This window comes from Pecten maximus, chromosome 12 (assembly GCF_902652985.1).
Source record: "Pecten maximus chromosome 12, xPecMax1.1, whole genome shotgun sequence".
In the NCBI taxonomy this organism is placed as follows: domain Eukaryota; kingdom Metazoa; phylum Mollusca; class Bivalvia; order Pectinida; family Pectinidae; genus Pecten; species Pecten maximus.
Genome location: NC_047026.1, coordinates 18,488,929 through 18,511,038, shown reverse-complemented (window position 1 = coordinate 18,511,038; position 22,110 = coordinate 18,488,929). Strand labels below are relative to the sequence as shown.

At 33.5% G+C, this 22,110-nt stretch overlaps 2 protein-coding genes across 2 annotated transcripts in view; one reads left to right on the top strand and one right to left on the bottom strand.

The window, feature by feature from the left end:
* Positions 1–9,571: 9,571 nt before the first annotated feature.
* Positions 9,572–21,671, bottom strand: LOC117339770 (N-acetyl-D-glucosamine kinase-like). The gene is made up of 10 exons (XM_033901484.1): positions 21,516–21,671; positions 20,856–20,940; positions 19,584–19,682; positions 17,934–18,075; positions 17,317–17,427; positions 16,779–16,891; positions 16,249–16,336; positions 15,749–15,849; positions 14,960–15,032; positions 9,572–12,785 (listed from the first exon to the last, which is right to left on the bottom strand). The coding sequence occupies exons 1-10, from the start codon at positions 21,557–21,559 to the stop codon at positions 12,604–12,606; spliced, it is 1,038 nt and encodes a 345-aa protein (XP_033757375.1). The 5' UTR covers positions 21,560–21,671; the 3' UTR covers positions 9,572–12,603.
* A 258-nt stretch (positions 21,672–21,929) lies between these two features.
* LOC117338897 (cilia- and flagella-associated protein 43-like) overlaps positions 21,930–22,110 on the top strand; it is a 40,876-nt gene continuing 40,695 nt past the window's right edge. Inside the window, exon 1 of the mRNA XM_033900262.1 lies at positions 21,930–22,035. Coding sequence (XP_033756153.1) covers positions 22,007–22,035 — 29 coding nt within the window. The 5' untranslated portion in view covers positions 21,930–22,006. The remainder of the gene's footprint in view (positions 22,036–22,110) is intronic.

Sequence of the window (22,110 nt, the reverse complement as noted above, 5' to 3'; positions counted from 1 at the left end):
GGGCTATTTGGCATTCGGACTATTTGGCCTACGGACTATCAGATCTTTGGACTATTGGGCCTTCGGACCAAAGGGCATTCGGAATATAAGTGTGTCACCACGTGCTCTATACAATATGTAGTCTCCTACACCAACTAACCTCAATTTCATGCTGTCAAGTCGTGGAATATTGGATTCGAATGTTAGAAATGTTAATGGATATTAGTAGTTGTACTGTACATGACAAGTTGCAAAATGTACATGTACACAAATCTATTACTCCGTAGTTGTTATTTGGTGGCCGCTGTCGGCCATCGTAAAAAATAGATTGGTATGATTCATACAGCTTTTTGATCCTTGTTGGACTCTCAGTGGTGCTGAGTGTACCCTAAAGTGTTGATACCTAGGAGGTATAAAATCTTCTTTTTATCTGAAGGAAGTTAAACTTTGATTATAGTGTGTTTAACAGATACTTATACTTAATGTTTGTTATGATAAGATTTATTGTTTAAGTTTAAACATACTTGTAAAACGCAATTGTCGTAGACTGAGTACACATTGACAGCCTTATCAACAGTCTTACCTCCTAAGACGACTTATAAGCATTGAAATAACATTAGAATCTGATTTATCATTTCACTACAAAAGAGAACATTAAAGGAATATGATACACAAACGAAGGTCACAGATTTGTGAAAGACTATGTATTAAAGTTATTTCTGGTTTAATTCTTAATTACCAAAATAAAAGTTTACGTAATTTCTTTCATTAGAAATTTTCAATGATACCTTTCTGCAGTCATTGTAAACTTGACAGGGAAAGGACGATATCAGTATTTTACGTTTCCAAATTTAATTTTACTTCCGACAGGTTTTCTGGATGCGTTCACTTCCGCTCCCTACACCCCTGGAATAGGTCATGGCAAAAATGGAAGGCACGAGACAAGATTTTTGATTGGTGTGTCAGAAAAACTTCAACACAGTCTGGTATATTGTAGAGGCATCCAAAACATGGCCGATGGTCATAAACCCTGGCATGGAACGCGGTAGTAATCCACAAAAAATTAATCACTTTAGAAGTTAAATGTCAAGATCGAGATGTCATTTCTTATATGCTTTACTTGAATTTCTTCCTGGGTCAGACGACAAGCAATATATCATCGGTATATAAAGCAGGTCATCGAGACATGTCTAGGGTTCCTCGTCTATATACCACGAGCTGCCCTAAAATACCACCGCAAAACTATTAGGGGTGGGTGGGTGGGTGGGTGGGAGGTTAGATAAGAAATAAAACGATTTTAATCAGTTTGACAAAAGGCAGACCTGATATTAGACAACAAATCCCTAAAAACAGATTCTTGGAGATAGAACCATACAGAATTATTTTTGCTAACTTCTTATACATTAACACAGCGAAACATGTTTCCTTTCATCACAATGAGCACCTATAGAACAAGATTGGTTGCCGGAAAGTGTACCTTTCATCCGATCTGGATTATCTTTCCGCTCCAACTGAGAGCAAACCCATCCGACCAGAACCCGTCTGGGATGACTTCGACAGTCTTCAAAGAACACTCCCTAGTTTCCAAACTAGTCACACTATATTATATACTGAACTAGTCACACTATATCATACCAAACTAGTCACACTATATTATACCAAACTAGTCACACTACATTATATACCGAACTAGTCACACTATATCATAACAAACTAGTCACACTATATCATACCAAACTAGTCACACTACATTATATACCAAACTAGTCACACTATATTATACCAAACTAGTCACACTATATTATACCAAACTAGTCACACTATATCATACCAAACTAGTCACACCACATTATATACCGAACTAGTCACACTATATTATACCAAACTAGTCACACTATATCATACCAAACTAGTCACACTACATTATATACCGAACTAGTCACACTATATCATACCAAACTAGTCACACCATATATATCGAACTAGTCACTATATTATACCAAACTAGTCACACTATATCATACCAAACTAGTCACACCACATTATATACCGAACTAGTCACACTATATTATACCAAACTAGTCACACTATATCATACCAAACTAGTCACACCACATTATATACCGAACTAGTCACACTACATTATACCAAACTAGTCACACTGTATCATACCAAACTAGTCACACCACATTATATACCGAACTAGTCACACTATATCATACCAAACTAGTCACACTATATCACACCAAACTAGTCACACTATATTATACCAAACTAGTCACACTATATCATACCAAACTAGTCACACTATATCACACCAAACTAGTCACACTACATTATACCAAACTAGTCACACTGTATCATACCAAACTAGTCACACTACATTATATACCGAACTAGTCACACTACATTATACCAAACTAGTCACACTATATCATACCAAACTAGTCACACTACATTATTTACCGAACTAGTCATACTATATCATACCAAACTAGTCACACCATATATATCGAACTAGTCACTATATTATACCAAACTATTCACACTATATCATAACAAACTAGTCACACTATATCATACCAAACTAGTCACACTATATCATACCAAACTAGTCACACTACATTATATACCGAACTAGTCACACTATATCATACCAAACTAGTCACACCATATATATCGAACTAGTCACTATATTATACCAAACTATTCACACTATATCATAACAAACTAGTCACACTACATTATACCAAACTATTCACACTATATCATACCAAACTATTCACACTATATCATACCAAACTAGTCACACTATATCATACCAAACTAGTCACACTATATCATACCAAACTAGTCACACTATATCACACTAAACTAGTCACACTATATCATACCAAACTAGTCACACTATATCATACCAAACTAGTCACACTATATTATACCAAACTAGTCACACTTTATCATACCAAACTATTCACACTATATCATACCAAACTAGTCACACTATATCATACCAAACTAGTCACACTATATCATACCAAACTAGTCACACCATATCATACCAAACTAGTCACACTACATTATATACCAAACTAGTCACACTTTATCATACCAAACTAGTCACACCACATTATATACCGAACTAGTCACACTACATTATACCAAACTAGTCACACTATATCATACCAAACTAGTCACACTATATCATACCAAACTAGTCACACTATATTATACCAAACTAGTCACACTTTATTATACCAAACTAGTCACACTACATTATACCAAACTAGTCACACCACATTATATACCGAACTAGTCACACTATATTATACCAAACTAGTCACACTATATCATACCAAACTAGTCACACTATATTATACCAAACTAGTCACACTTTATCATACCAAACTAGTCACACTATATTATACCAAACTAGTCACACTATATCATACCAAACTAGTCACACTATATCATACCAAACTAGTCACACTATATTATATCAAACTAGTCACACTACATTATACCAAACTAGTCACACTATATTATACCAAACTAGTCACACTTTATCATACCAAATTAGTCATACTATATCATACCAAACAAGTCACACTATATCATACCAAAATAGTCACACTATATTATACCAAACTAGTCACACTATATTATATCAAACTAGTCACACTACATTATACCAAACTAGTCACACTATATTATACCAAACTAGTCACACTATATCAACCCAAACTAGTCACACTATATCATACAAACTAGTCACACTATATTATACCAAACTAGTCACACTACATTATACCAAACTAGTCACACTATATCATACCAAACTAGTCACACTATATCATACCAAACTAGTCACACCATATCATACCAAACTAGTCACACTACATTATATACCAAACTAGTCACACTTTATCATACCAAACTAGTCACACTATATTATACCAAACTAGTCACACTATATTATACCAATCACCAATCATATGTCAATCACATGCCTGGCTAAAGCTCAGTTATATAAAACTAATATAAACATCGGTATATGTAAATATGTCATTTAAATTACTGAATTTGTGTACCTTTAAAATGATAAACAGGCGATGTTATGGCAGTTTGTAAAAGGGCATATTATGACGATTTTTCCATTTAAACAATTGAATAAGACATTCTTACAATTCTTCCTATAATCATATATCAACAGTTTTAAATGCAAATGTTTTATGAAACAGAGCTACAATAAGATATCGCGAACTATTCCGTTGCTTATGAAAAGTCGCTGTATGTTTGTGGCATACTTATCGAGGGTCATAAAGAGTGACTGTTGTAAGAGTGTGACTTGTTAGTGTGTGACTGTTGTAAGAGTGTGACTTGTTAGTGTGTGACTGTTGTTAGTGTGTGACTGTTGTTAGAGTGTGACTTGTTAGTGTGTGACTGTTGTTAGAGTGACTGTTGTTAGTGTGTGACTGTTGTTAGAGTGTGACTGTTGTTAGTGTGTGACTGTTGTTAGTGTGTGACTTGTAAGTGTGTGACTGTTGTTAGTGTGTGACTTGTTAGTGTGTGACTGTTGTTAGAGTGTGACTGTTGTTAGAGTGTGACTGTTGTTAGTGTGTGACTTGTTAGTGTGTGACTGTTGTTAGTGTGTGACTGTTGTTAGAGTGTGACTGTTGTTAGAGTGTGACTGTTGTTAGAGTGTGACTGTTGTTAGTGTGTGACTGTTGTTAGAGTGTGACTGTTGTTAGTGTGTGACTTGTTAGAGTGTGACTGTTGTTAGAGTGTGACTGTTGTTAGAGTGTGACTGTTGTTAGTGTGTGACTGTTGTTAGAGTGTGACTTGTTAGTGTGTGACTGTTGTTAGTGTGTGACTGTTGTTAGAGTGTGACTGTTAGTGTGTGACTGTTGTTAGTGTGTGACTTGTTAGTGTGTGACTTGTTAGTGTGTGACTGTTGTTAGAGTGTGACTGTTGTTAGTGTGTGACTGTTGTTAGTGTGTGACTGTTGTTAGTGTGTGACTGTTGTTAGTGTGTGACTGTTGTTAGTGTGTGACTGTTGTTTGAATGTGACTTGTTAGAGTGTGACTTGTTAGTGTGTGACTGTTGTTAGTGTGTGACTTGTTAGTGTGTTTGTTAGTGTGTGACTGTTGTTAGAGTGTGACTGTTGTTAGTGTGTGTCTGTTGTTAGTGTGTGACTTGTTAGAGTGTGACTGTTGTTAGTGTGTGACTGTTGTTAGAGTGTGACTGTTGTTAGTGTGTGTCTTGTTAGTGTGTGTCTTGTTAGAGTGTGACTGTTGTTAGTGTGTGACTGTTGTTAGTGTGTGACTGTTGTTAGAGTGTGACTGTTGTTAGAGTGTGACTGTTGTTAGTGTGTGACTGTTGTTAGTGTGTGACTGTTGTTAGAGTGTGACTGTTGTTAGTGTGTGACTGTTGTTAGAGTGTGACTGTTGTTAGAGGGTGACTGTTGTTAGTGTGTGACTGTTGTTAGTGTGTGACTGTTGTTAGTGTGTGACTGTTGTTAGAGTGACTGTTGTTAGTGTGTGACTGTTGTTAGAGTGTGACTGTTGTTAGTGCGTGACTGTTGTTAGAGAGTGACTGTTGCTAGGATGTACAACACCAAAATTTACAACGGTGCAAAAAATGTTTCCAAACCTAAAAAAATCACGGTAGTATTTATAATGATAGATTCTAAGTCATACAAATTCGTCTTTGGCATATCGTGATGAATTTATGACAGACAAAAAATACAGTGTGTATTTTAAATCAGATATCGCACTTCCTAGTTGAGTCTTCTGTACAGTACACACACGTGTACAGTACCTTCACGTGTTGTAGTGGCAAGTGAATAGAACATTTAGAATGAATTTTTGGAATTGAAAAAAAAAGTGTGTGATCTGAACTGGTTACATTTTCATTAGAATTTAACAAAGTACAACGACAATCAATTTAGCAGGTTACGAGCTCGACTAAAAAAATGAGATACACTATTGTACTTTGTTTTATATCAGAACGCACCTCGACAATAGTCTGATTTCCTCCGTCTACCATTTACAGGTTTTTGGGGGGTTTTTTTAGAAGAAGAAATTCCATACACTTATAGAGATTGTTAGATCTTTCACAGCGAATATGTGCGACGTTAAAAAACTGTGACGTCACTTTGCTCTTTGTTCATGATACTACTGTATTACTACTTGTTAATAAAGCGTACAATATCTCTAGAAACCAACTACGGAACAGTATACAGATATCATCAGAGGAATAAGCAAACAATTTTCTGCGTGAATGTAAAATTTCAATAAAAAAAGTCATAAAAATCATTAAAAATTTGTCAAAATGCATCAAATATACAGTAAAAATATTACCAGAACGAATACTTTTTAACACGTCATTGTAAATTGTAGATGGGAATAAATTCAAGTCATTGTCTAGGTGTGTTACATGACATTATCTCAAAATCAATATATTGTGTACAAGCTGATTTAATATCAGACGCCGCAGTAATCGAAGATGCATGCAGTAATCCATTACAAATGTAATGCTGCTGTTCACTTTTAAATAACGTACACGTAGAAAAATCGACAAATAAAAATAAAAACGTAAACGTATTAAATATGAGCAATGTATATTTTCTTCATCCGGTTGATCTTTGAAGTATAGATTTGTCGATATTTGCTCTTGAAATGGAATGTTATATTCATATTTCGAAATAAAATCATATCTAGAATACTCGACTCATTCGAATTGATTTTTTTCTGTCTCTGACGAAACATGTATCCGCAGAAATCCGACATTTCTTTTTGGAACATTCATTCGTTTGCTGAGTAATCGGGTTCGAAACCTGGTACTATGATTTTCCTTTCTACGTCTGAAGTCGACGAAGGGAGGTAACTCTGATAAATTACACTTTGTATATTTCAGTTTTCGAACTATTTATACAGATTAACTATTAATTGACTGAATCCATTATATGTGTGATCATTTCGTAAAATTCATTTTTGAAATGATATATACATTTATAGTGTGTATCAACTTGCTTCAGAAAAAAAAGACGAAAATACACAACACATCATTTCACCAGAGATATCTACTTGCAATTTTACATTTTTCAGTTTAAAGATATGCTGTTGTAATCTTCAATAATTTCTATCCGTCTAGTTTAGTGTATATAACATGAAAGACGGTAAGTAGGAAAATATACCAAAGTCACTTTTATTAATACAAACTTCAATTTGAATTCTTTATAAAATCAGAGACTTGTATATTACAATATATGTGATATACAAGTCTCTGATAAAATACAATGATCAACCAGAAACGTATATACCAATACCAGTATATATATACAGGTCTCTGGATCAACATATGCTAATATCCGAGTTCTTTAAATCAACACAGGTATACAGACGTAGGATTTTAACATTTATCTTCGAATTTTAAATGTTATTCCCGAATTCCCTCCAACAATTGTAACACGGTTACGCGGAAAATTAGTTGCGATCTTTATGTACGTACAATTGTAGTTCTTCAATTACCACATGCAAATAGAATTGTAATTCTTATTCAAAGTTGATGAAATATGGACATGTGTCTAGTGGTCTCGATGTATGAAGTTTAGTGTAACTTTTTTCCCACCATCGGGACATTTTTGATAGTACGTCCGCCTACATCATATATTACGATATATATAAATTTAGTTTCAAGTTCTTTTCATCGTTTAGTTCCGTTTTCAGCAGTTACGAGAGCAGACGACAAGTACTTCAGGCATGTGAGGTCATTATAAATTCCACAAGTTACACCCAACGCACGGAAGTACCTTCTTGGATGAAACAGAAGGTTGTCTATAGCTCAAATTCATTGCAGCTTACATTATGATTCCCTCATGTGTCAGACATGTCATGGCTCTATATATATTTATAACGCTGTCCCCTGTGACTAAGGCATCACGTGTAAACAGTAGGGGATGTGCAAGGTATCACATGGCGATTTCAAATTAGAACATGAATCATAAAGAGAATTGAACGTGAACAAAGTTTTTTTTTTTTTTTCCAATTTGTATTATTTCAAAATTGATAAATTTGATTATCGATCAAATATCTGTTATATGGACAGAGACATTTTGATGTTTTTAATGGTCATATGTTCATTCAATTGTCTAACTTCAAGCTACAGCACGGACTTTGATATAAAATATTAAATGAATATATTTATTTTGAAGTATTTTCAATGCATTCAGAGGTTTAAATTCTTAATTCTGTGAAAATAAATCAAATGAAAGTTGAATTAAATAAATAAAATCTGAACGATAACAGAAATAATTCAAAATTGTAATGAAACATAAATTAAAGTTCAATAATGAAATACCAGTGCCAATTTTTTATACAAACAAGAAATAATGCACTATGTGACATGTATCATTGTTAACAATCTCGCTAACTATTCCGTGGCTAATGAAATATCGCTGCATGCTTGAGGTTATTTCGTTAAAGTTTTATAGAAACTCCATGTTTATCCATGTTCATAAAGAGTGTGACTGTTGCTAGGGTGTACGGCACCTAAAAAACAAACACCTTATATAACAAACGCACAACTACACAACGGTGTAAAAAAAGGTTTCCATGTCTCACAGAACACCCGGTAGTGATGATAATGATAGATTCTTAGTCATACAAGTGAAACATAGAGCAGACATAAAACTTTTATATTATGTACTTTGGTTTTTCATGTATACAGTGTGAATTTTTAATCAGATATCGCACTTCCTAGTCGAGACAACTGTACAGTACCTTCACGTAAGTCTGTAAAACACAATATTTGTACCGTAAATGACTATAAATCTGCGCCCCCCCCCCCCCCCCAAACACAATAGAGTGATCTATATAATCCATATAAGCTAATCTCTGTCTACTTAAAAACAATTATATGCTGTATCGTGAAATTTTAAAATTTATTTTCGAATTTTAAGTTATTATCGAATTCCTTTCAATATACTGTAGCACAACAGTTACGTGAAAAAAACCCAGTTGTTTTCTTTGTGTGGTCATTTAAATACCGACTTATAAATTAAATTGTACTTCTCATCTAAAATTAATAAATTGGGGGCATGTGTATGTGGTCTCGAGGTTTTGAATAACGTGTTTTCCCATCATCATTTCAAACATTTTGCTTGATATTATGTAGGCCTACATGAGATATTACCATGTTTCAATTTAGTTCCAAGTGCTGTCAATTATTTAGTTCCGTTTTCAGCAGTCTTCTGAGAGCTGCAACAGATATTTCTGGATTGTGAGGTCATTTCCACAATTCACATCAAATTTACTGAAGCTTGCATCCTGCCTAATATGCATGACAAATCTATAAATATAACACTAAATCAATGTCTAATTTTGAACGGGGCACTAATGTTGACTAAGTTAGTTTTTTGTGGGTTTTCTTTAAGTTTAATCACAACTGTACAAGCAAAACTTGTACAAGTATAAACTCAATAATCTTTAGGTGAAAAAAAAATCCATTGAAAGTTAAACTAAATATATAAACTGCATAAATGTAAAATTGATTCAAAATTTTAATTAAGCATAAAAATTTAATAATGAAATATCAGTGCAATGCTTTTATTCATAAAAGAAATAATACACCATGTAAATTGTGTCATTGTCAACAAATGAAACCATCTATGCATAATTATTTCAATTTTAAACACATCCATACAATGGTCCATGTTGTTTATAAAGTTCTTCTGTGACTCACACAAGCTAGATAAAACAAATTCAACATCAAAGTATTCATCCATACATTCTCTCAAAAAATTTCACAACCTAGAAATACAAAAAGAATTCTAGATTAGGAAATATCTGTAAACTTGAAAAATTTGCTTAGAGAAATATAGTTTTGATATGAATTTATTCCAGATATTTCCATCAAAAATATATTTCAAATGAAATATCTGAAAACAGGTGTCATACCCTGAAAACATTGTAGCATTGCTTAAAATCTATTCCAGAAATGTTTTCCATCTTAAATATATTTCAAATGCTCTCTCATTTTAACTTACCAAAACATGTTACTTAATTCATTGCAACAAATAACAACAGTATAACACCTTACAAAATGAAAATAATGTCAAATTGAGATTGCAGTAGATTAGCTTTATCAGTCAGTCAAGGAATAACAGAATCTAACATGGGTCTGTTCCGTGGACAGGGATATCTCAACCCGAGTGTAAGAGTTTGGCCAGTCAGTACAAGACTTATCGAGTGCTGGCCAGCCAAACTCTTACACGAGGGTTGAGATATCCTTGTTCGCGGAACAGACCCATGTTTGATGTATCCTTATTTGTGAATCACTTGCAAGTCTAAGTTTTTATGAAAACATTTCATCGCGCCATCTGCAAGGCTCCTTGTAATGTGTGTCATACCCGATAACGTCATCATTAACGACATAATTACTCAATGGTGACGTTACGTTATTGTGAGCAGCGTCACAGGATAATAAAGTATGCGAGAAACAATTGTCAGACAGTATCTCTCATGTGTAAAATCTGAATGATTGGAATGCATTGCATAGACATTGTATGGACATACCATACTATTGGCTGTGTTCTGTATATAAATATGGTACAGATGCTTACAAGCGGCGGTACATAATATATATACATTGTATATATGTATATAAACATATTGGTTTGTCCCCTAAACTAACAAATAAAATTCCATAAATACAGCAAACTAATTTTCTATTTTAAAAAATGACTAGAAATAAAAGAAATTGGGCCTACAACATATTTACTTTATCAATAAAATTGATTAACAAATTATGATGCTACATTTGAGGGTAATATAATCTTTGAGAACACTTTTCATTTTTAGTAATTTTTCTTTATTACCTGGGCCCAGTTGTTCAATAGTGATTATAAGTCTAAACACAGTTTAACACCAGTTTTTAGAGAAATGAGATTTTCACTAATCAAGTGATTAAGCTAATTATCATTTGAACGACTGGGCCCTGGTATTTTAAAATTCTAAGTCAAGTTTTGATTTCAAACTACAAGCTTCTGTATTCAAAACAATGCAACCATTACCACAGCTACAAGTAGCAATAGGATTTAATATATTGAAAGTTAAATTTATCAAATTAACTTGAGAAAGCCTGCATGTGTCTCACTTAAATAAAAATATCTTACATTACATTCTTCATTTGACAAGTTCGGACTATCCAAAATAGTGTCAATTATAAACAACTAGAGTTCGAACTAACACTAGCAGCTAGAAAACTGTTGCTTTTATTGAAAAAATATGTGTTCAAACCATCTGCTTATTCGAATTGACAAAAGGTTTACCATATATTATTAAGTTTGAAGTTATTAATGAATACATACAGCATTGTTTTCTAAGTTCTTAGTTTTAAAGTCTGTGTTTAAATTTTTTTTAAATGAACAATTTGAACCATCAATGGGTGGTCAGGTGACATTACATAGTGGGGTACCCATATTGACGACACACTCGTCATTCACCTAGGCAGCTCTGGTTCGATTCGCCAATAAAAATTGAGATTATTACGTTTTTTTCATGAAATCACACTCGCTACATAACAATATGTATCACAACTTTTTTCATTTAAACTTTCTTTGAAATATTTTATTTTGGCAAAATTGTAAGTCTTGCTAGATTCTAACTTAAAATCACTGAAATGAAAGCAAAAATGTTCCTATCTTCCCACAACACAATCTCGTGTTTCCACTCAAGATTTGCATGCATATAAATTAAGCACCTGAGAATATAATAGCTGTTTCCAATAAAAATGTAAACTTCCTTCAATGGAAATAATCTCTGAATTCCAAAAGGCAATATTAAGGTATCTACATATCTTCTCAATAATTTTAAACATATTCCCAGCCATAGATACATGTACCTGGCCATTTTCGTTTATCCCTGTATAAATAGTTGAACCAAAGTTGTTCGTTTATGAAATAATGACGGACCTAGTGATTTTTTTGTCATTTTCAGACAAGCCTTGACTTTAAAGGCCTGTATTAATTAACATCTACAGGTCTATCAGGATTTATGTCTGAAATGTCACAAATCAAAATTGACAAACTAGTTTGTCAGCATAAACGGACAGGCCTTTGTTCTTTATCAATAGAGAATATTTCTTCAGATAGTTTCTGACCAACACATCAATATTAGGAAACAAAACCAATCTAACTTTGGTTGTCTGAAGTATATACTTCTGTACATTGTACAATGTATATAAAATAGTGTTCAACAAAATAATAAAATCAAAATTTTATGATCACAAATATCCCTTAAAAACAGACCAAGATTCAGTTGGTAACAGTATAACATGAAAAGGACATTTTGAGTTATTATTTTATAAATCCCATTTTCATCATCTTCGATCAAACAATAAATTTAAATGTGCAACAGTAATTTTTTCCAGTTGAATAGGATAAAATGTTAATCCCAAAACATATAAAAAGTATAAATATACTGACTTTATGTCCAGATATTTAGGCTGAAAAATCTACTGTAAGTCTACGTCATTAACTTAGCCCCAGACTTACGGTAAAGTACCAGTTAATTAACGTTCCGTAAAAACTCATAATCTTTAACCCACATGAAACAACATAGTCTATTTTCCCAGCTGTGTTTTGAAGAATACTGATGCATTTTCTGAATAGTCAAGTGGCAAGAGGCTCCCAATACTCGTAGCACCAATACTAGCGGCACCAACGGCTGCCGATTCTTTTAATTCACACAAGCTAAGCTGACGAATTCTGTGACTTGTATTCTTCTCCATCACCTCCATAAAACCTAGAACAAATCAAGTTACAAAATGTATGTTTTAGTAAAATCCTTTGGAACAAAATGCATTTATAATATCATATTTTCTTTTCTTATTTTGTAAAAGTTAAAAGTTTAGGAAAGGCTTTATTGTGAGCAACTTTTAGCGCACTATTTTGAATGATTCTGCAAAAGTGGATATTGAAGAAAGAGGAAAGTATTTTAGCATTTCTTGTTAAGTTAAATGACAAATAAGTGCGCTTGAATATGAAATTCATTTTGTGTGTGTGTGGTTGGGTTGGGCTGGGGGCTCAGTGTAAAGTTCATTACTAGATGAAATAATTGAAAACTTGTGAAAACCTAAACTTATGTCATATGAAATGAACATGGACATCCTATCATTTACACTCATTCATTTTTAAGCGGCATCATATTCAGAATTGAAGACAAATTGAATAGTCACCAGTATGATGGTTGACCATTGTTCTTTTGATCAAATTCAGACATTTAGATTTTAAAATCTGCAATCAGATAATTTTTTACTATCTTCTAACTAATTACTGAACACCTGATGCTCACACACTGATTTTGCTGTTGAAATACATGTATAACATAATAAGTGAACTGGTCAAAGGGAGATAATCTTTACCTATTCTTAAGCCTGATAATAGAAAACATACCAATAATGACAATGTTGTTTTCTCTTAGATTTCATCTCATTTGGAAAGAATTGACATCTAAGATCTTGTATTAATCAAAATTAGGCTAAATAAAATTGATTTAAATACTTTTATAAGCAGATAAATAAGGTCATTTTACAATTTATACCACCATTTTCGTCAATTACAGATTATTCCAATCACTTTTTCAGATATCTTTTAAGTTTTCTAAAGTCTTTCCTCATAGAAATGTGAACAGAATTAAACTACATAATGCATATAAGTTTAATTTCAGCACAAATTTGCTGGCTCTTCACATTCTCAGATATTTCTGATTTTATCAGCCCAAATAAAGACAAACATATGTAAAACTTTTTATTTATAATTTCAAAAACCTGATTACTCCAGCAGAAAAACAATTTAAAGTATGTTGTTTTAACAATTTAAATGTATTGTTTTTTTTCCTCTGAGGCTTTAAATTTTGAATATTTGCAATCACCCAAATCATTTTTTTTTTGAAAGAAAATATGATGACATGCTTATTGTGAATTAATGCAATATTCAAACTCTCTTGCAAGGATTACCTCAGAAACATCTCTTACAAAAACAATAAAGTAAATATTTTTATAAATAGAAAATGTCATACCATGGTATAAAAATGAACCAAATCTGTGGAGGGGTTTTCAAGTGACCAATGACCACCAGAATGTGTATCCTTGACCAATGACCTCCAGAATGTGTATCCTTGACCAATGACGTCCAGAATGTGTATACTTGACCAATGACCTCTAGAATGTGTATCCTTGACCAATGACCACCAGAATGTGTATCCTTGACCAATGACCACCAGAATGTGTACCCTTGACCAATGACCACCAGAATGTGTATCCTTGACCAATGACCTCTAGAATGTATCCTCGACCAATTACCACCAGAATGTGTATCCTTGACCAATGACCACCAGAATGTGTATCCTTGACCAATGACCACCAGAATGTGTATCCTTGACCAATGACCACCAGAATGTGTGTCCTTGACCAATGACCTCCAGAATGTGTATCCTTGACCAATGACCACCAGAATGTGTACCCTTGACCAATGACCACCAGAATGTGTACCCTTGACCAATGACCACCAGAATGTGTATCCTTGACCAATGACCTCTAGAATGTATCCTTGACCAATTACCACCAGAATGTGTATCCTTGACCAATGACCACCAGAATGTGTATCCTTGACCAATGACCACCAGAATGTGTGTCCTTGACCAATGACCTCCAGAATGTGATGAGGTGTAGAACTTAATGATTCTATTGAGTAATATGTGAACCAAAGCTGTTGAGGGATTCTCAATATATGTCATTGATTCAGAAAGGGACAACGAGAGGGACAGACTGGACAGGATGGCCAGATGGACAGACAGATAGACATGTGTGGGTAACACTATTTACAGTAATTGTCTCTCCGCCTGCTCCCCAATGAAAATGGCAGGGACATACAAACTTTACGTTTAAGCTACCTTTTCATAAACATCTGTATACATACCCGATTTCATGAGCTCCCAGCTTTTCCACACTGACCCTACACATACCACACTTAGACCCTGTTCTAACAGTTTCTGTAGTCAAAATAAAGAGTATACAACAAAAATATTATAGGAACTAAATTTCAGCTGACAAATTCAACGTACAAATAGACAGGCTGAATCAATGGTGTCAAACAATTAATATTCCATAATGTGATAGCATAAACATTGCAACTCCACATTTAAAGTGAAAGTTTTATCTGAAATTCATAACCTTTTTAATGCAAGTTAGTAAATCTTCATTAACTGTCAATACAAAGGACAAGATTTTTTTTTTTTTTATCAATGAAATATCAGCACCATACATATGTAGCCATTTATAAAACATGTGGACATAGTGTTAGGAACTTGTTTGTAAAATCATTATTAATCATTGGTTTAACATAATTTACTAATTATATGTAATCAGTTGGACCATGTCACATACAAAATATTTTCTCTTATAACTTTAATGAGATTTTGACCAGTTTTCAGTTGTATCAGTCATTAAACAACAGATTTAATGTTCAATGAGCTTTTAAATCACCTTGGTAATAATCAAATCACACTTTTTCTCGCCCATTTCAATACATGAAAAATATACTCACAATAATTGATAACAGATTTTTACTTCTGATTTACCAATAACATGTTTTCAACCGAGTGATTATAATTGACAATCAGCTGAAAACTATGTAATCATAAACATGTCTTCCAAATGCAGCAATAAAGAGACTCATTCAGAGAGATAAAGAATTTATTTAGTAAACCTTGTCTATCTTTGGTTCCAGTGCTAGGATATGGCCGGCTAGGATCTCTCCAGCATCGTGGAACATCTGCTGACAGAGTCTGTCCTTCTTTTCTATGGCCCCTGAAAAGTGAGAAACAAAATGTCTGATGATATCACTTTCCTCTGTCTTATTTGTAGTGATTGGATACTACATGTAGTTGCAAAATGCAAATCTATAACTCATTATCGGTTAAAATGGAAAAGGCCTTTCAAGCAGTTGATAAATTACATAATTAGCTAATTGTGTGTTCAAATTCCAGAAAATGACAACATTTTCAGAACATTATCAATTAAATTTTTCTTGTTTTTTGTTTGTTTCTCAATTTAACTAAACTAATGCCTTATTTAGAATTTGCATATGAATTAAATGAGACAACAATTAATTGACATCTGTATTATGTATATTACACACTGTGAAATCTAAATCAGGTTAATATTAATACATGTATAGGTAACAAGATTCAACAGACAATGTTTTACCTGCAGCTAATTCCTTACACATTCCAGCGATGAAGGACTTGTCAAAGTTGGTATATAGGTACTGTAGGAGGCCATTCCTTTCCTCTATCTAAGGAAAACCAAATGATACTGATACAAACACAAAACTCTCCAACACAAAACAAGAGTACTGTTAAATAAATGCATAATACGCCCTTATTCTAAACTTTAATCGAAAACAAATTACCCCAAAAAAGGAGAGGTAATGTACAATATCAAACATCTCAAAAATAAAAAAAAATTGAACTTATTTTCACAAACTGAAACATATCCATCATCATAAGACTCCACTAGAACATTGGCGCCAGAAATTCAGACAATTACACATTATCTGACTGAATTGTAGATCACTGAAGAAATTTGCAACAAAAAACTTTAACCCAATGTGGATTGACGAAAACAGTACACCATTTATGTCTGTCAAAATATTACCTGCATATAAAAACAAAACACAGAATACAAATTTTATCTTTTAAACATAGTTAACATAAACAAATGGAAGGACGATTTACCTTGAAATATTTGAGCATGGCGTCCCTAACAAAAGTAACATCATACGGTTGAGGATGGAGATTGTCTTCGTGATCGAAATAGGCCTTGATAGCTCGCTGTGAAATCCAGTATGCTGAATGAAAACAATCATCCGACATCAAAAAATGTAACAAGTTCTGTAATACTGTGTAATACAGGGATAGCTAGAATTTAAATAATTTCCTTATGAGGATTTCAAATTCTAGAAAGGAGAAACATCAACATCTAGTACCAGTATTTATCCTGATATACAAATGTATATGCCTACGAGGCCAACACTTGATCTCTCACAACAGGTTTATTACAGGAACGATCAGATGTAAGTTTACTGGCAAATAAATATACATTAGGATATATCCTTTCTCTGAATAATTGTAAAATTGTGAAGTGTATTAACTTCTTACCTTTGACACCTGAGTTAGGTCACCTTTACCTGAATTTCGACACCTGAGCAAACTCACCTTTACCTTAATTAATTTTTGAGCTAGTGCACCTTTACCCGATACCTGAGCCACTTACCTCCACCCTCGTCCCCTAAAAGGTGTCCCCATCCTCCACATCTGTAGGTACTCCCATCAGGGTTAACGAGCTGACAATTTGATCCCGTACCTGCTATCAGCACAATTCCACCTGTATTTTTAAAATAAACACACACAAAAATCTAAGCTTTAAGAACTCTCCAATCAAGCTATTCAGTGACTTTGCAGTGTTAGAACAGAGGTTTTGTCCATACTGCTAGGTATCCTATATTGCAGATTTAAAAAAAAAAATGGTATGATGAGCCATCTTAAAACAAAAAATCTGTTGTTGTTGAACTTGTTGTGATGGTCGAAAACTTACCATCTAATTGAAATCAAAAAGTCATAAAAAAGTGACAAAATTTTAGCTTTTATTATTTTTTTCTAATACAAATATTATGAGATAAACAGAATCTTACACTTGTGTCAGTAACATATGGATTTTGTTACCACTTGCCAAAAAGCACATGTCATATCAAATTATTGATTATGTTTAATTAACTCAATAATTCATTGATACTCATGCATGTTAGATCCTCTATTTCTGGATCTTATCAAGATAAAGGGAAATTTTACTTCTGTACAAACTATCAAATCATGCCCCTACCAAAACACTACCTGTTGCAGTGGCGGTTGCTATGGCGCCATTTGTGTCGCTGGAGACGGCCACACTCTCACTCACTTCACCATATTTGGATTTCATACCATCAATGATTTGTTGCTGAGCTTCTTTCTGGTCAGCTCCGCTCATAGACAAACCCTGTGACAGGAAGCAGTGCAGATATTTCCTATATCAGTACATTGGTTGTATGTGGCAAAATGTTAGGGAATTAGGGAGGGGGAGGGATAACTATGCTTTAATATCCTCATAGACAAACCCTGTGACAGGATATCAGTAAAATGTAAGTGATCTAATGTTGGGGATGGGAAGGCATCAGTATTTTCCTTTTTTTATTAAGGAAAATTATCATTATTACAGACTATTTCTAGAGGTTGGTATTAGTGTATATGTGATTAGATGTTCTATATATAACAACCAGTTTGGGATTTTTCATGTGTGATATCAGTCACTGTGTACCGTCGCTTTCTTCAGGCAAATCAACCATTGAAGCAAACACTGTACCAGATATATTTACCAGGTATAAGAAAATATGATATTTGATTATTCTTGTACATCTCAAACCTCAGTATGGTACACACTTTTCACTGATCATCGTTACTGATCACTGATTACAGTAGATCATTTAAATTTTGCTAAAACAGTATACTCTATTTTCACCAACTTACCTCTTGAAATATATTTGCGAATATATGATTTTGCAAACACTGATCTAGAAAATATTTTACATTTGTGAATGAAGAGCCATTAGAGTCACAGTAACTGATAGCTATAGCTACGTACCATCCAAAGGTTATTTTCGAATAAATAATTACTAAGGATTTGATTTCAAGATTGACTCTCCTTACATATTAGCTTGAAAATAAATCCCTCACAAACATAAATGATTTACAGCATAAATCAGACACTGGCTATATCGTACCTAAGTTATGGTATAAAAATATAGAAAATGTGATTTATTGCAATTTTGCCAGTGAAATATAGAAATTGAGCAATCTAATAAAACTTATATTTTCACTGCAGCTATGAGCAGTGAAAATATAAGATTCTGCAGTGAAAATATAAGTTTTGCACTGAAAATAAAAGTTTTCCATTTTTGACCAATCAGAGCTAACCTTTGTATTCACCTCGTTGAAACTTGCTGATTTTTCCAGTCGATGCAGAGATAGATAAAGTGGTTATTTTGCTGTATTTCTGAAATATTCTGACTAGTTTTTGACTCACTTAACATTAGCTATACATGCACAGATTATCCGATAACAGCAGAAAACGCTTGAATTGCGCTTATCAGTCCTTTCAAAATGGTGCCGTCGAGTTGACGTGGAGTAACGTCACAAAGAGATGACGTCATTACTGATTCACGCTCTTTTTGACACTATTAATTTTTATATTTTTATGTATATGAAAAGCAATAAAAAGAAAATTGAATGGTTTCCCGTTAAATATAACATATATTTCACTTGTATGACAGAATATTTCGATATTTCTCCCTAATGCTTCGCACTCGTGAAAATATCGATATTCTGTCATACTCGTGAAATATATGTTATATTAAACAGGAAACCATTCAATATCCTCTATGTATTTGGTCGAATATAAAAATCGACAACACAAACATATCTCTATAGAGGATGTATGAGGATACATACCAGAGCCTTGATGGGTTTCTTTTCATCCAGACCTGCAATTTTCTTCGCTTCTTGAACCATCTCACTAACTCTCTTCAAACATTCCTCCTGTCCAACCAGCTAATGATGACAAAACAAAACGGAATAATCTGTCAAAAGGAATAATCAAAATAGCTTTGGCTAAATGGTTTAGGAATTTCTTGATGTAAGTACATGTGTCCGAAATCCTAATGCTAAATTAAACCAGGCATGCTCTTCAGTACAAAATTTCTGAGCTAAGAAAATAACACTAATTTTAATTACGTTTTTTTTTTATGGTATTAAACGTTTTTCTTCTTTACCAATGAAACACTAATTCCCATTTTGAAAATTAAAATACTGAAGCAGCAGTTCTCCATTTTGTAACAATATAGTAGTCAATTTAAACTGAGCAAAGTGGGGAAAGACAAAACAACAACAGGGAGGTATTACTGGTATTCCAAAACAAAATGATTTAGCTGTATGTATTACAAAGTATCTCAGGAATTGGAAATAATAAGTTCGGAAATATCAGAGATTTTCGTAGTCCCAAGAAAATCATTATGAGTTGCCTGTATAACAAGTTATTCGATAAAAAAACAACTAAACTTTCTTTGTCAGAGGTGTTTTTGATAACACAACAGAAATATCAAAGGCCATGTAACATATCTTCACTAAGATTTTTTCTTTTTCATTTAATTTCCATTTAGTTCACTTTTCTATTTGTGAACAATATCATAGATGAAAGTATTCGATCCTTCAAGCACTGAAATACCGTAGCTTGTACAAACATTTTTAACACAGACATGATTATATGGTATATGAGGGTAAATTTGTCCTGAAAACTGAATTTGGTATTGGACTGTAATGTTGAAAACTTTCACTCATCATACATTGTACGTATATGTTTTTGTTTCTACACTGATATATGTATTCTTCCTTTTTATTCTAGCATATGTTGGTACATCTGGCAATTAATAAGATAGCTAAAACTCTCACATATGACTTGTCAGTATAACATATACTGTATGCCAGAGACCAAGATTCAATTCATGTTGGGCACTCTGCAGAAATGTCCCTCAAGGATGAATTTGTTGAAACGCTGACAAACCTTCTGTGGATATGATAGTATATACAAGGAGTCTCACTAGAAAATCCAGGCAATATACTCAAAAGAAAGTCCAACATGGACTACATGCAATAGTCAGAGTGACCATGATATACCTCAGACTAAAACTAGTATAAATTATTTGTACTATAGACATAGACACCTACCCACTGATTAGTAGATGGCCCCTCTGTCTTGGCCATCACTTTGCCATCCGACCGGAACAACACCATTTTGGAATGTGTGGCACCCCTGGAAAACAGTAAGTTAAGGCATTTATAAGAAAGTGAGAATGTAATGACCAAACCAGGGCTTGTACCCCGGCCCTCCAAACTGTTAACATGCTATGGACCGTCACATTGCTCTGATAATGATGAGCAACAATTCATTCGTGAATGCCCTCTGTACAGTAGTGTGAGGAAACCTCTTTAAATACTATTTCCATTTATTTTAGTGTCTATAATAATTTAGTTGTAAACATTCTCAGTAAATATGGTTGATTATACCAGAGACATATATACATGTATGTCTCTGATTAGACCCCCCCCCCCCCCCCCCCCCCCCCCCCTTCAAAACAAACAAAATAAATGGACTTTTTTACAGCTTTAATCACCTTTCTAATTTCTTCGATTAATGTGTTCATTAAAGTGGGTTGAGTAACTATATATATATATAAGATTGAGAATAAGAACCACGCCCACAATTTGTCAAATATTGTCAATTTGGTTTCATGGATGGACTGTCTAAATAGTAAATTGCAAACTCTTTGGCAATCAAACCCAGTATTTACAGCTTTGCGTTCCATCACAAATATGTTAAATACTTACCCCTCAATTCCGCCGAAATAGTCGTACGTGCTGTCACCAGACATTGTACCCGCTTTCTGTTATTTTATCCCTCCCGGCTACCAAGCTATGCTAACTGTTACACTCCTCCTCCGGTTATTTTTTTAAGGGGAGATCACTCTATTTTACTACTAGAGCACTCTGATAAGTTTCACATACAATATAACAGTTCAATCAGAGAAAAGTAGTCGATAAGGCTTCACAAACAAAAGCTTTATTTCCTTTCTTAAAACTTACAAGCAAAATATCTGTTCTTTCAAAGACTTTATATTTTCATATCTTTATATGCATTAAGTTGTCAAAAAGAAAAAACTATCTTTCTATTGCAACGAACGACATATTTAATTGCTTATTTTTTTCTGAAACGAGATTATCGCAATGTTCGCGATGTTCTACGAGATCACAACTTTACCTAGCAACAATCCAACAAAGATGGTTGACCGTCTGGATTAGAAACTGACTGCATTTGAAATATGGATGCTATCGGGACGTTGGAATTGTCGTAAGTATATGGATCACATTTTCGAAGTTCAGTGAACATCACAGAAGCGTTGTCAGTTTTTGGAAATCGGAGAAT